This window comes from Corylus avellana, chromosome ca9 (genome assembly GCF_901000735.1).
Source record: "Corylus avellana chromosome ca9, CavTom2PMs-1.0".
Classification (NCBI taxonomy): domain Eukaryota; kingdom Viridiplantae; phylum Streptophyta; class Magnoliopsida; order Fagales; family Betulaceae; genus Corylus; species Corylus avellana.
Window position 1 is genome coordinate 8,664,941 of NC_081549.1, and position 15,018 is coordinate 8,679,958.

General features: G+C 35.4%; 1 protein-coding gene across 1 annotated transcript; it reads left to right on the top strand.

Moving 5' to 3' along the window:
- The first annotated feature begins 1,163 nt into the window (after positions 1 to 1,163).
- On the top strand, positions 1,164 to 14,411 carry LOC132191355 (transcription factor HBP-1b(c38)-like). The gene is made up of 11 exons (XM_059606319.1): positions 1,164 to 2,015; positions 3,196 to 3,293; positions 4,051 to 4,124; positions 4,231 to 4,425; positions 4,932 to 5,009; positions 5,096 to 5,155; positions 5,357 to 5,434; positions 5,564 to 5,615; positions 9,228 to 9,499; positions 12,256 to 12,504; positions 13,867 to 14,411. Exons 1-11 carry the CDS (start codon positions 1,918 to 1,920, stop codon positions 14,011 to 14,013), a joined length of 1,401 nt encoding a protein of 466 aa, XP_059462302.1. The 5' UTR covers positions 1,164 to 1,917; the 3' UTR covers positions 14,014 to 14,411.
- Positions 14,412 to 15,018: the final 607 nt, after the last annotated feature.

Consider the following 15,018-nt stretch of genomic DNA (forward strand, 5'->3'; position numbering starts at 1 on the left):
GGGATATGTACTTTATTAACTAATTATAATCTCCAGGGTTATTTAATTTTGCTTATACCCTCTATGATTGATTAGATATCTCATTTCATTGGTTACTTTTTTGTTATTTTAGATTAGATTGCTTCAGACTATTTAAACATTATCTTTAAGAAAATATATATAACTTTTATAATGCTATTATATTTATTTTCATATGGGCATTAGAATTGCTTTAACATGGCCAACTGAGGATTCCATTAAGATACATCTATAGATTTATACATTCTTTTGTGGGGGCCTAGTCGTCCTAGCATAAGGTTGTCCAATTCCAGCTGAAGAAAAATATTTAAATGATCAAAGCTAACTGCTTTTTGATTCCAAATCTTTGAAGTTGTCTTTTTCAATAAACTAATTTTACATTTTTTTTTTTTAATGTTATTTGTATAAGTAATCCCTTATTATTGGCTCATAAAATAAGTAATAGATATGAGTAATAGACTCGTTTATTAACGCTTTTTTATTCATCTTCCACAATAATTTTTGCTGGCCTTGTCAACTTCTTTTGAAAAATTGTGTAAGATGTTGCAGGGGTGCGGGAAAAGTAAAAGAGACGCTTCAGTCTCAGAGAAATACAAAAGTGACTTATAATATTATTATTTATTTATTTAACTTACGTTCTGTAAAAAATAATTACCGGAGATTTCATGCAATTTTTTTAATAGTTTAAATTTAATTTGATTTAATTTTTTTTTTTTATAAAAAATTAAAATTAAATTTAAACCGTTTAAAAAAAAAAATTCTCTTTTATTTATTTATTTAATTTTACTACATTTAAAGCCAAATGCAAAAAGGGTCACTGGGGAACCCTTCTAGAACGAGACCTATTATGGAAGAAAAAGTCCAAGTGGGGGGCACTGGATGATATTACAAGAAACTTGAGAGAGAAAGTTCTATATACGAAGAAGTATCGGACAATAGAGAACGAAACATTTGTGCAAACGCTAGAAAGATATAAAAAAATAAAAAGAAAAGAAAAGTTTCTTGTACATGAAAACGGGTGGCTTTGAAAAATGGGAAAAAGTAAGCAGAGGGAAAAGGACGTATTGGGCAGATTGAAATGGTCTAAACGTCACGCTTCTTCAAAGTTCCAAATCTCCCTCTATCTATCCTTACACTCTGAAGGAAATCCGGAAAAAAAAAAAGAGTTAAAAAAGCGCAAGATTCAAGGTGTGGGTCTATTTGGAGAGGGAGAGGGGGAGAGCTTTGTAGTTTGCAGTGTAAAAAATACTGTACAGTCTGTACTCCAAACTATACGATCAAAAAGTCAAAGTAATATAGGAGGGAGTATATATCTGCAAGAAAGGCTCACTGGTTAGGGTTTGCAGGTTTCTCGGGGCTCCTCTCTCAATTTCCCTTTCTGGGTATTGCTCAGAGAGTCATAATAAGTATTTTTAGAGCTGAGTCTTCTGCTATATGTGTTGGAATACTCTGTTTTCTGCTTCAAGTTTTGGGTTTTCTGTGCAGTTTGTGGTCGTTCTGGGGCTTTGAAGAGGTGGTTGGTGGTTTTGTGAATTTGGTGTTGGAAGGGTTTTTTTTTTTTTTTTTGGTATTTTTTCTGTATTTAGTTTGTGGGTCTTCGGACAACTATGTTGTATTGGTGAATTTGAGGTTTTGAAGGTTTATTCTTTCGGTAGGTTCGTATTTGGATTTGGGTTTGTGTTTGTGTCTTTGTTTTAGCTTGTATCTTTTTGGCAAAGCTGTTACTTTTATCTATTTGTACGGAATAGGAGGTGATGAAGTGGTAGTTTGGTTTAGCTCGAGAAGCTACGTCTGTGATTTGGGAGTTTCTAGTTACTTTGGTTTTGTGAAGGGCTTTTAAGATTTCTGGTTTTGTTTTGGGTGGATAGGTAAAGGAGTTGATGATGGTGATGATAATACATGGGTAGTAGAAAGGCGAAGACTGGTGCAAAAGATGATAATAAAGTTATGACCGGAATGCCGAGCTTCGTTCCTTCAATACCCACTTCCAGTTCCCTGTAAGTTTCCTCCTCTCTTGTAGAAGCTCAACTTTGGTTTGAATTTTACTGTTAATTTTCTTTGGCTGTAAAGGTTCACTGGTTACTAATGACTCATCCTAGAATTTTTCTTCTTGAAATAGGTTTCTGGGTTGGTTTACTTGCTCTGGTTTAATATTGGTGATATGATGGGTGTGCTTTTGTAGTTAACGTCCTTTGATACATATGAGAAATTCTTGTATGCTGCGGAAATTTGAAACTTATGCTCTATTGAGTTGCTGACAAAGCATACGAGATAAAAAAGAAATTTAGATTAAAATATAGAATTTTATGTCTTTTTATTTAATTGAGACATGAGGTAACGAATACTCCATTAGCTGAATGTACTGCTATTTGGTCTTGTTGAAAAAAGTTCGCCATCTTCTGAAAGAGAAACAGAATAAAATATGCTCTTTTCCTGTCTTCTCTTCAATTTTTTGGCGGCTACATAGGATTTTATTTTTCTCATTATATCCAATGCATCTAGAGCCAATATTTCGTTTCTAATAGTGTAGGGCTATGTTGGATTACAATTTAGTTCTTATGGTTCAATCAGAACAGTGATGTAGGGAGGAGAAGCGCCGGGGGGGTGGGGTGTTGGTTACTTCTTTAACCAGAAAAATATAGAGTTATATTTGATTATTTCCCTGGTCTGGAAATACAAGTATTTGAACCAAACTAGTCCCAGTTGAAATGTTTTATTAGAGCATCATAATGATCGGTCTTCGTCCCCTTATTTATGCTGGTGTAATTAGTTTCCTTTTCAGTGTTTTTTTTGGCTCAAATTTGTAGGAATTTAGAACTTTTGAAGTTCTTTCCTTAACTTTTCTATGATAGCATGTTGAAAATGCATAAAAAGGCTTGGTTGATTGGGCATAGTGTATTAAGATGGATGAATTCAGCCATAATAATCATTCAATACTGAATGCCAAAATTATGATGATTTTGAAAGACCAAAAGTTATGTTCGGAAGTTCAATCATGATTTGAACATATGTAGCTTTTTTCAGGATCATTATATATTCCTGTGGATGGATAGTTGTATTCTTAGCATACTTTTAGCTTTTAGACCTGGCTAGAGAATATGATTCAACAACTTTTTAGGATCCTTATTTATCTCTAAGTTGTTTTGCTGATGATTATGATGATCTTGTGGCTTTCAGTGGCACAGAAGGAAACACCAATCGCACTTCTCGAATTTCAGACTTTGGAGCATTTGAGCAATCACTTGGATTTCGTGTAGAGGATGCTGTTGACCTAAGTATGTAGCTAATCTCCATCTTTATCCGAAGTAGTGGTGGTCTTTTTTCTCTTTCATTTACTACTTATACATTGTCTCTTTTTATTTATTTATTCTTTTTAATTTTCTTTAACTCATATAAGTACATAACCAGTAGTGCTTACTGAAGCATTGAAGAGAATGTGTTGTTTCCAATATCTTATTTCTTTGCTATGTGGCATGAGGCACTTGACAATGTCCATGTGGTATGTGGTGAATAAGCTTATCGATATGAGTTTCCTGGTAATTTTCCTCATAAATACTTATCAAAAAAAAATTTTCCTCATAAATATGCACTAGCCTACCATGTTAGCTGATTCCTATGGTCCTACGTCCAGTTGTTGTAGGATGATTATTGTGAACCGTGCCCTCTGCAATTATTTACTTGCATGCTCAGAAATGCATCCTTTGTAATTCTTTTTTTTTTTTTTCCTTTTGCCTAAATTTTTTGTTATTCATCGTTTCTAAGATTCTTAAGTATGATTTTGAAAAGCATGTAATTTCAGGGAGTATAGGAATTAACATTGCAGAGAATATCACTCTGTTGTTTCTGAGTTGCTTAAATTGCAATAGGTCATGCATGTCATAGTGTGTACTAAGAATTTTAAGAAGTTTACGAAATATGTAATGACATGATTTGTATAATTTCTGGATGCATAGTTCTCTTCTTGCATTTCACATGCTTCTTAACCCCTTATTTTCCGATTTGATATATAATTTTTTTTTTCTTTCTGTTTAGATCCTGTATATAACCAGATGAAGTCAAGTAGCCAGGCGCTTGGTACAGATGTTCAATTTGCCACTTTAAATAAGGTTAAGTCTTTATATTTCCTTCGAAGTTGCTTGCTTGATTCAATAAAATTGATTCTAACTCAGCTCTTCCGCTCTTTTTCTCTCTCTCCTGAATTGTGGGATTTAGTCACTTGCATCCTCAGATATAAATCTGTCTGCTGCTATTCCGGGGTCTCACATGTTACAACTACGAAAAGAATCGCAGGCGAATCTGGTTTCAACATCTGGTGGCCATCGTGAAAACTGGGGAGAGTCCACTATGGCAGAAGCAAGCCCAATGACTGATACCTCAACGGATGACACAGATGACAAGAATCAAAGGGTGATGTCTCTTGCATTGGTTATTAATCTTATTCTGCTGTTTAGAGATCAGATCATCTATAAATTCCTCTCAGTAATGCTATTATGTGATAATTTGGTGCTTAAAGTAATATGTCCTTTCATTAATATTGTATGATAATTTCGTAAGGGTGGAATAATTGAAAGGAGAAAAAGCGAGAAGTAATCGAAAGAAGAAGAGAACTGCCTTATTCTTCTATATAGTTCCATACGTTACATAGGTTTAAGTAGAAGAGACCTACAAACTTTTATGGAAAGAAATAATGACAGACTACAATCAAAATAATAATAGGAATAAATCGAGAATCAAATCATAGCATATCGGTAGTCTCCATCTTCAACACGTAATGAGTACTAACTTTGCTTTGGAGTTTCCTTGTGAAAGTAATATTGCATACAATTAATATTGCATACAATTAATTTTTCTTTTTCATTGTAAAACTTGTTTGCTCTTTAGCAGTGGATTTAAGTTGTGATTTCCTTGTACAGCATGAAAGGGGTCTATCAATTGTTGTTGCAGCCTCTGATTCCAGTGACAAATCGAAAGAGAAATCAGGAGATCAAAAAGTAACATGATTCAAACAATATATATTCAGATAATGTCAGATCAACATGATTGCATATTTTATTTTTTAAATCAAAAAATCTTGCAGACATTACGCCGACTTGCTCAAAATCGTGAAGCTGCACGAAAGAGCCGATTAAGGAAAAAGGTTGGCCCTTTTGTGTCCTCAATACTTTTTCCTTCATGTACATTCTTTTCATGTTATGCTGCTATATTTTTAATTTGTAATTGCTGCATTTACTGGAATGCATCTTGCTCTATCAAATACTGAATTATGTTTGTGATGCAAAAATGGTTGTGATTTACTTTTTAGCCGTAATTTAATTTTTTTGTCTTCTCCAATTTATAGGCATATGTGCAACAGCTTGAGAGTAGCCGGCTAAAGCTAACCCAACTTGAGCAAGAGCTCCAGCGAGCCCGTCAGCAGGTCCGATAATGCTATCCTCTACTGTTTTCATTTTCAATACTACTTTTACCCTTTTTCCTTTCAATTTGAGGGTTTTGGGCATTGTCTTTCTTATGCACTATTATTGTTTTTTTTTTTCTTTTCTTGTAGGGAATATTCATTTCGAGCTCGGGAGATCAATCCCATTCAATGAGTGGAAATGGTATTTGAACTTCTTTTTCCCTTTTGATTGTTTATGGTTTGTTTGTGTGCGGAAAATTGACCAAAGAATCAATGTATCTAATGACTTTAGAATCAGTATCCTTAATATTTTGTGTGGAAGTCCATTGAAAAAACAAAAACTTTGCAGTTATAGCTTTCAAATATGTGAGTATGGGGTTTTATGATTGTTAGAAAGGTGCCTATTGTAATAAAGGGAAAATGGTATTTTTTGTCATTGTTGTATTTTTCCCACTGTATGTTATGAACCTCCTTTTCGTGTAAACTCTTATCTTGACAATGACAAACTTAGATCAATATCTTAATTGCATGTGCGCGATACACATTATGCAAAGTCAATGTGCAATTCAAAGTGGGCATGTCAAATGGGTTGCTTATCTTAATCCATAAAGGGTTTCAGATGTGCCAAGTTGTTCATGCAATTTATAGCTCATTCAAGGCTTTTTGCCAGACTTGCATGGGATGAACTCAAACCTGCATTGCATCTTTATTTTAAATGAATATCTCAAACAGGTTGTTGGCTTGCCTACTTGAAAAATCAGTGTGACATGAAGATTCATTTATATTTGGTTCGGCCTAATTGCTCCAAAGGCCCAAAGTTGGAGAGCTTATTCTGTCATTCAAACCACATTAAATGGATGATTCTCTAAACATTTGTCTTGATTTCATTCTATCTGACTTTCATGAATTGCACGAGTTGTTCAGCTGCGCTCTCTTATCACTTTTCTGGCTATAAATTTTAGTTTAACAACTTAAAAAGAAATAGAGAAATCTTAGCTGTCAAGGTCTCTTTACTCAGTTAATTAGAACCACATGAATCAGTATGCTTATTGAATCATTGACTGCTGTTTGGATGAAAAAGTGATAATCTTTTTCATCCTAATAGCAAGAAATTATGAATAGCAAGAACCAACGAACCCAGCACCTGTTTCATCCTACTAGCAAGAACCTTAGCCATAATCTTATAGACACTTCCTGTTAAGTGCCAACACTTCCCAACATGCTAATAGGTTTGAAATCACTTTTTTTCCAACTACCCAATCTTTTTAGGATGGGGGAAATAAAAGTAGCATTTAGGTTCTTCTCGAACAAACCATGTTCATGAAAATTATGAATAACACACATAAGATCATCATCAACTATCGCCCAACATGATTGGAAAAAGGAAATAGGGAATCTATTCGGTCCCGTGCTTTATCATCATCCATACTAAGCAACACTTGGTGGATTTCCTCCTCTTGAAATGGCCTCTCCAACCAACTGCTTCTCCAACATCAAGCAAGGAAAACTCCAAACCATCTAACTTGGGCCGCCAAGGGGGTGATTCTGTAAAAAGATTCTTGTAATATTGAATGATTGTATCATTGATCACCTCTTGATTGGAAGTGTCTGAACCATCAATGCTAAGACTGGAGATAAAGTTCTTCCTATGAGAGTTGGCAAGGCAGTGGCAAAAACTCGTATTCTGATCCCCTTCTTTCAACCAAGTCGCTCTTGATTTCTGCCTTTAACTAACTTCCTGCATAAGAACTACTCTCTCCAATTATGCTTTCAGCATAGCCCTTTTGGCAATCTCTTCTTCTGCAAGAGGCCTCTCCTCTTCTAAAAAATTAAGGGATTGGATTTCCTCCAAAAATGACTTTTTTCTCAATACATTTACAAATACCTCCATGTTCCAACTTTTTAAATCAAGCTTCAGTGGGTCTTTGGAGGAATATTAGGAATGGTTGGGGGAGTATCTCGAACTTGGTCTCCTAGAGTGTAGAGGACAGATCTCGCCTTCGTTTATGGCAGGATGTGTGGTGCAGAGAAGTGCTCTCAATCCCTATTCCCAGAACTCTATTCTATAGCTCTGGACAAAGAGGCCTTAGTGTTGGATTACATGGACTCTTTTGGTACTTATGTCCATAGGAACTCTACTTTTCTTAGGGCAGTCCAAGATTGGGAGTTGGAGTCCATTTTTGCATTCCTCGATTTATTATATACATCAAAAACCCACCCGAGAGAGAGAGAGACAAAATGTTGTGGTCCCCTGCTCGTAAACACTGGTTTGGAGTGAAGAGCTACTACTATACTCTACAGTCTAGATAGGCTGCCCTTTTTCCATGGAAGAGCATTTGGAAGGTGAAGGTTCCACCTTGTATTGCCGCCTTCACTTGGACGACAACTTTGGGTAAAATTCTTACGATTGGTAATCTTCAAAGGTAGAGTCTTACCATTGTCAATTGGTGTTGTCTTTGTAAGAAAAGCGAGGAGACTGTAAACCGCCTTCTCATTCATTGTGAATTTACTCGCGAGATATGGCACCTAGTTCTCACCTCATTTGGAGTCTTGTGGTTCATGTCTAGCAATATTCTAGAGCTACTTTATTATTGAAAGATGTAAGGGAGGCCATATGGAAAGTCATCCCTACTTTATTAATGTGGAGCATTTGGAGAGATAAATCGATGTCTTTTTGGAGATCACGAGTCTAATGTGCTACAACTAAAATCCTCCTTGAGTTCTCCTAGATTGGGTTGTGTCCTTTGTTCCTAATTTCTCTTCCTTTAGTCTTGTAGATCGTGTTAATTTTTTAGATTTTTGACTCTGTTAGGGTGGTTGCTTCTCTTGTATACTTTTCATGTATGTGGGTTTTTCTTCTTCAATAAATTATTATTCATAAAAAGAAATTTTGTATGTTATGTACAGATCAGCTTTTTTTAGTGAGCGTATTCCAAGTAATTTGGAGTGAAAGATATATTCAACTTTTTCTCTACATGCATTGCCTTTTCTTTTGATTGGTTTTGGTCATCTGACTCCCAATAAGAACTATTCTGACACTAGATACTTCCAAATTTTGCCTCTCTGTGTGCTCTAATGGTAGTGCTGCTTATTCTTCCTTGTGTTTCATATTGGGCTTTGATATAGTTTTGGATTTTAAGTCTTGTGTGTGGCTGAAGTTTTGGCTCTTGCACATAAAATGCATCGCCCTATATTAATTTGATTACCTTCTTTTCCTGGTTCATGAGTTGGAGTATAATTCTTGTCACTGTTTACCAATACTAATGGTCATAATACATGTTGTATCTATATAAGCTATTAACTTTGATATTAATTTTCTAGATTTGTTAGATAACATAATGAGGTAATAAACTTTGCATTGAACCCTTCATCATTTATTTACTTCCACTGAGGTGCATATAAGTGGTTTCCTGGCTAGTTCCTTCTTAAGGAGTTATAGTTGTTAATTGTGCATTTGCATTGGCTTTTAGGGTTTATATAAGTTAGATACATTTTCCGACATAAACTTTGTGTGGGTTTTGGACCATTAATAGAACTGCTGAAACTAGTCAGTTTGCCATTGGGTCTGAGCATGTAATGATCTCAGGTTCCAGTTTATTGAATGGTTTCATTCTTGTGCAATCTTCTGTGAAATTTCTTTGTGAATGATCCCAATTTGGATGTCATTATTAAGATGGCAGATTAAACATGGTTTTGTGGTTCACACTTACCTGTCTGTTTCCTTTCTTTCTTGGTGCTGGTGCTAAGATTGCCATTTGATAGAGCAGATCCTTATTGGTAAAAGATTTGACATGTTCATTGCACTGGCATACAGGTGCCTTGGCATTTGATGTAGAGTATGCACGGTGGCTAGAGGAGCAAAACAAACAGATAAATGAGCTGAGGTCTGCAGTCAATTCACATGCGGGTGACACTGAGCTTCGCACCATTGTTGACAATGTTGTGGCGCACTTTGATGACATTTTCAGGCTGAAAGGCATCGCAGCGAAAGCTGATGTTTTCCACATCTTGTCAGGAATGTGGAAGACACCAGCTGAGCGGTGTTTTTTGTGGATTGGCGGCTTCCGTTCATCTGAACTCCTCAAGGTCAGTTTCTTTTTTGTGCTTTCTCTGTTTTCATATGCTGTAGATAAGGATGTGATGCGGTGGAATTGGAATCTTTTTCACAAAGTTATCGGCTCTGATTGTTAATATGTTTTGGGGGTGTTTTTTTGTTTTTGTTTTGAAAAAATGTGGAGTGTTTTTGTGAGTATTTTGTGTTTTGGGTTTGTTAATGTTTTTGTTTTGATGTATTTGGAATGAGAGAAATGCTAGATGTTTTGAGGACTCTTCTATTAACATAGAGGACCTTATTCATTTTTTCTTGTACACCTTTTTCTCTTGGACTGCTGGTTGGCTTGTGCCTATAGTAATCAGCTTCCAAGATTTTCTTTTTATGTTTTCTTCTTCTTTCTCTTCCTCTTAATCGCTCTCTTGTATACTCCCGGTGTACTTGGGTTGCGCCCCTCTGCGCTCTTTTTCTATATATCTTTACTTATCAAAAAAAATGTTTTTGTTTTGAGAACAGAAAACAAAAGAGAAGAAAATTTTGACAAACGGAGTCATGTTTTCCTGAAAGAACTGAGGCATGCTTGTGTGTGCAATAGATTTAATGATTTTATGTTTATTTGAGTAGTGTAGATGGCTTTTGGCATGAGAAATTTCTTCTTTTCTTTTTTAAGGTAGAAGCAATTCCCACACCTATACGGGATTGAAACTGATTACTCACCCTCCACCTTTTTAGGTAGACACAACTCACACAAATATATAGGATGAAAACTTATATCTCACCATCTACCCGTTTTTTATGGGGGAAGAGATGCCATTTGTTTCAAAGACTGCTTGTGTTTCAGCTTGAGAATATATTTGTCTTATTTCCGATAGAAATAGAATTATATAAGTACAAGACTTGGACCTGCCAAACTGTGGGAAAATATGGCATAGAAAATCATTACTCGATCCGTGTGGAGGGGGCGCTTTGCACGGGTCCGAGGTTTATGTGACAGGGGTGGGTACACAAAGTGGTCCCGTCTTAGAAGGGTTCCTCATTATGAAAGAAAAAAAAAAAAAGAAATGTATTTGAGCATACATGTGTGAGCTCAGGATCTAAATTGTATATACACTGTTTCCGAGTAAAAGAAAAAAGGTGAGAAAGTTTATGCAAGATGAAATAATAAACTGTAAGATCGAGTATAATCCAACAAGAAGCACACTCCAAAGGAAAGGGGTGAAAGGGAAGAGGCCCCTGCCCTTTTTTTTTGGGGGGGGGTGGGGTACTGTAATTTTTTACCCCAATCCTACTCTAACTAACAAATAAAGTAATTATATGTAAAGATATAAGCTGTTTTTACATATCTGAAATAAAATGGGAATCAGCTCTGATTGTGCTTCGAAGTTTTAATAACTTTTTGTTAAAATTACTGTATACGGATTGGAGGAATACGTCGGATGTAGTTATTTCTAAGAGGATAGTATTGCTCTCTTTGATTGCTAATGAAAATAAACTAAAAAATAATGACAACTTAGGAGTCATGGTGGTCAATGGTTATCTTTTCTTTTTCTACAAGTATCTGGCTATTGGAAGGAGCTGAGAGTGAATTTGTCCGTGTTGGTAACAATGAATAAACCAATTTGAGCAATTAGCACCCTTTTCATTTTCTTTTGGGTTCAGTGATCTAAATAATTATCTGCTTGACATTTCTTCACTATGTCCCGTCAGACAATCTAAAAAAAAAAATTGCAGTGAAATAAAGCAGAGATTTTTTTTCTTTATGAGGAAAATCTATTTGAATTGATAATAGCTTGGCCTCCTGTTTTTTCCTTTGATTAGTTGCATTTGGTGAAATGAAAACCCATGTGGCAACGTGTGTACATGTCCACAATATTCAACATGGAAGGAAGGATTGTATTTTCTATTTTCTTACGTTGCCAAACAATACCGGTGTATTTGTTTGGCTAACTATGGCTAACAATATTCAACATGGAAGGAAGGATTACTTGGCTAGCTGTTTGGTAAAATTTTCTGAAACACTTTCCAGTTTTCAAACACTCAAAACACTTTTAAAGCAATAGTTAGCCAAACAAATTTTCAGGTGTGGCCCCAGAAAAAAACAAGCTTCAATGGTTTTCTCAACATTAGCCATTTAGCATTCGACTTTGAGCGGCTTTCTACTTCAGTATGCATTTTTGGAAAGGACATCTTGTAGATTTTGACAAAAAAAAACATTAATGGCTGCCATTCTGTTTTAGTACTTGTCAAGACCTACAAGTACTTGCCTTCCTATGTACTGAGGGGCGCCTTACCCTTTTAATGAGATTGGTTTATTACTTATCAAAAAAAATTTTGTTTTAGTACTTGTCAAAACCGGAAGTGGTGCGTCATTATGGGTGATAGGTGTTGTATACGTAAAAGGAATGGGGAATCTGTGGACCATCTTCTTCTTTATTTAGAGGTTGCTTGTGTTATCTAGAATGCTTTCTTCAGTCGATTTGGGTTGTCTTAGGTTACGCCTAGACGAGTAATCGATTTGTATGCTTGTTGGTAGACTGCCGGTAGTACGTAGAGTGGTGAAATCATGATTTTCTTGTTCTTTTTGCCCCTACTAGCTAGGTGACTTTTCTTGTATTCTTCTTGGTTACATGGGGGCGCCTTAACACTTTTAATGATATTTCGATTACCTTATAAAAATAAGTACTTGTCAAAAAATTGAAATATTCAATACCTGGATAATATATAGTCAGAATTTTTTCATTATTTTTTTAAATAATTTGCAATGGTTTTAACTGAATTTCCAATGGTGCAGCTTCTTGTGAATCAATTGGAGCCTTTAACTGAGCAACAATTGGTAGGCATCTACAACTTACAGCAATCATCCCAGCAGGCTGAAGATGCTCTCTCACAAGGCATGGAGGCATTGCAGCAATCACTGGCTGAGACGTTGGCTAATGGTTCACCTAGCCCATCAGGATCATCTGGGAATGTGGCAAACTATATGGGTCAAATGGCCATGGCCATGGGAAAGCTTGGAACACTTGAGGGGTTCCTTCGCCAGGTAATTTTGTTTTCGATTTGATCCCACTTGTTTGCTTTCCCAGTCTGGTTCCTACGCACATTGCAAGGAAGGACAGAAGATGAAATGAAAGTCAGAATCATGAAACAGGCCGGATTTGAAGTGGCTTTTTATAATTACTAATTCAGATTGATAGTTTCTTTCTTTTAGACTAATAAGAAAGAGCAGGATAATCTCTACATATGGTAGAATGCTGCTTCTAACCCCAAGGGGTAGCTATCGGCTGGGACCACGCCTCATGAAGCGAAGGTCACTAGTTCGAATCTCCCCTTCCCCCTCCCCTTGGGGCCAATTACTTATCAAAAAAAAAATGGTAGAATGTTGCTTCTTGCTACTATTGCTATAAAAATCTTTAGTCTATGTAATTATTGTTAAAACAGTAGGTAATCTGGAAATTTAAATGTTTTCTGGAATGTAGGAATCTCATAATATATATATATATATATATATATATATATATATATATATAGTTTATGCTGGTCCAAAATAATGTTTTCTGGTGTTTGGGACATGCTACATGTAAATGTTGCATTTGTACATGTTTTTCAAAGCAGTATCCTCTGCTAGGGTAGTATTTGGGGTTGGGTGGAACTATTAGTAAAGTTGAAAGGGTGATAGAGAAATTATGCATCCTCACCAAAATCATTACCCCCACACAAAGAGAAAGAAAGTGTGTAGCTAAGCCTTTGGGTTGGTTAATAGTTCTGTTTTCATTTCAATAAAACATTTTATTTTTTTATTTGGAGTAATTTTGTGCCATAGTTCCTGTTATGACCAAATGTAGGTATAGAACTGAAAGCAACTCATACGCAAGTAGTTTTCTAAAGTCCCATCATCATAAGTAATTCTTTTTTACTTTTCAAATAATCTAAATCCTGTAATGCCTATCTTGAGAATTAAATTTAATAGGGGCACTTATGCTTTTAATGATATCTCAATTATTTGTAAAAATAAAAATAAAAATAATTCTAATTCACTTAAATTCATCTTCTTTTCATCATTATAGCTCCACTTATTGGACACGGTTTTCCAAAGGAGAGTTTTTCTTTTGCCGACAAAATCTTTGTTATTGTATCACTGGTAAATTGTTGAAAAACTAGGTGTTTCTACTAGAGTAATCTTATGTTTTCCATCAACTCAGCATGCATGAGTAAAATATATCAGATTTGGCGTTTTTATATTTTCTTCTGAGCATTTTAAAATGGATCGTCATTTGCATGCAAGATACATTGACCTCTTTGGGTTTTATTCAATAATCTCTTGGTTTGTTTGCAGTGGAACAATCCAAATATGAAACGCATATTTATAACACTCTTTTTCTTTCCCCTTTCTGGCAATTACCAGGCCGATAATCTGCGTCAACAAACACTACAACAAATGCACCGTATTTTGACGACGAGGCAATCAGCACGCGCGCTTCTTGCAATAAATGACTACTTCTCTCGTCTTCGAGCCCTCAGTTCTCTCTGGCTTGCTCGACCACGGGAATGAGAAGCACAAAAGTCCCCTTGATGAAGTCATTCCATCCTATTAAATCATCACCAAGCTTTGAGTTGCTGCAGGATCAGCCATATGATTCACCGTTAAGCGGGACTGCTGCCGTTCTTTGACTTGAAATTCCTTTTGGAAGCCGGTTGTGCAAGTGAGGTCACATTTGTTGTTGATATAGTTGCCATCTGAAGTTCTAGTGTCACATAGTTTACTAGGTCTTTGATTCTCATTTCTTATGTTTAAAACTATAGTGCCAATAATCTGATTATGTTAGATGTTTAATAGAACGGGAAAGGAAAATAGGCTAGTATTTGTAATGTAGGTTACACCTCTCAATTTGTATACCAGAATCAGATTATATATTGGTGGAAGAGTTCCTTTTGGGGTGTTTGGACTTCTTTTGGTTTTTTTTTCTCCTCCAGTATGTACATATGTATTTGCTCACAATTTCGTGGGTAAAGATTAATTGGGCAGGTTGGCTCCATGTTTGGTTGTAGGGGTAAATCAATTTTAGAGTTTGAATATAAATTTATGCTCGTTTAGTTTATTAAATGAAATAAACTTATATAATTTAGTTCGATTCGTGTAAGTTTGTATGTACTCGTATAACTTTATTTTTAATATTTTTGTAGGATTGTTTGAATCCTTGTGATTGTGAGTATGGACATAAATGTGTGTGGTTTGGGTGTTTGTTTATATATATATATATATATATATATATATAACATACTTGATAGTGAATTGTTTAAGATTCTAAATAAGGTTGTAATGTCATGATAAAATATATTTACAAATATAAGGGTCGGTGATAGTGTTGTAAATGAATCGAGTTGTTCATGAACAACTCGAACTCAGTTCAAGCTCACTTCATTTAATAGATAACCGAAGTCGGATAAACTCTGCTTCACTTGATTGAAACTTGTGAAGCTCGTATGTATGTATGTATGTATGTGTGTGTAAAGTCTATCAAATATTCATACATATAGACATGTATATATCATTTGA

Coding starts and splice junctions, on each gene's coding strand:
- LOC132191355 (XM_059606319.1), top strand. CDS start 1,918: ATGGGTAGTAGAAAGGCGAAGACTGGTGCAAAAGATGATAATAAAGTT. Junction 2,016..3,195: donor ATACCCACTTCCAGTTCCCT/GTAAGTTTCCTC, acceptor TGTGGCTTTCAG/TGGCACAGAAGGAAACACCA. Junction 4,125..4,230: donor AATTTGCCACTTTAAATAAG/GTTAAGTCTTTA, acceptor TGTGGGATTTAG/TCACTTGCATCCTCAGATAT.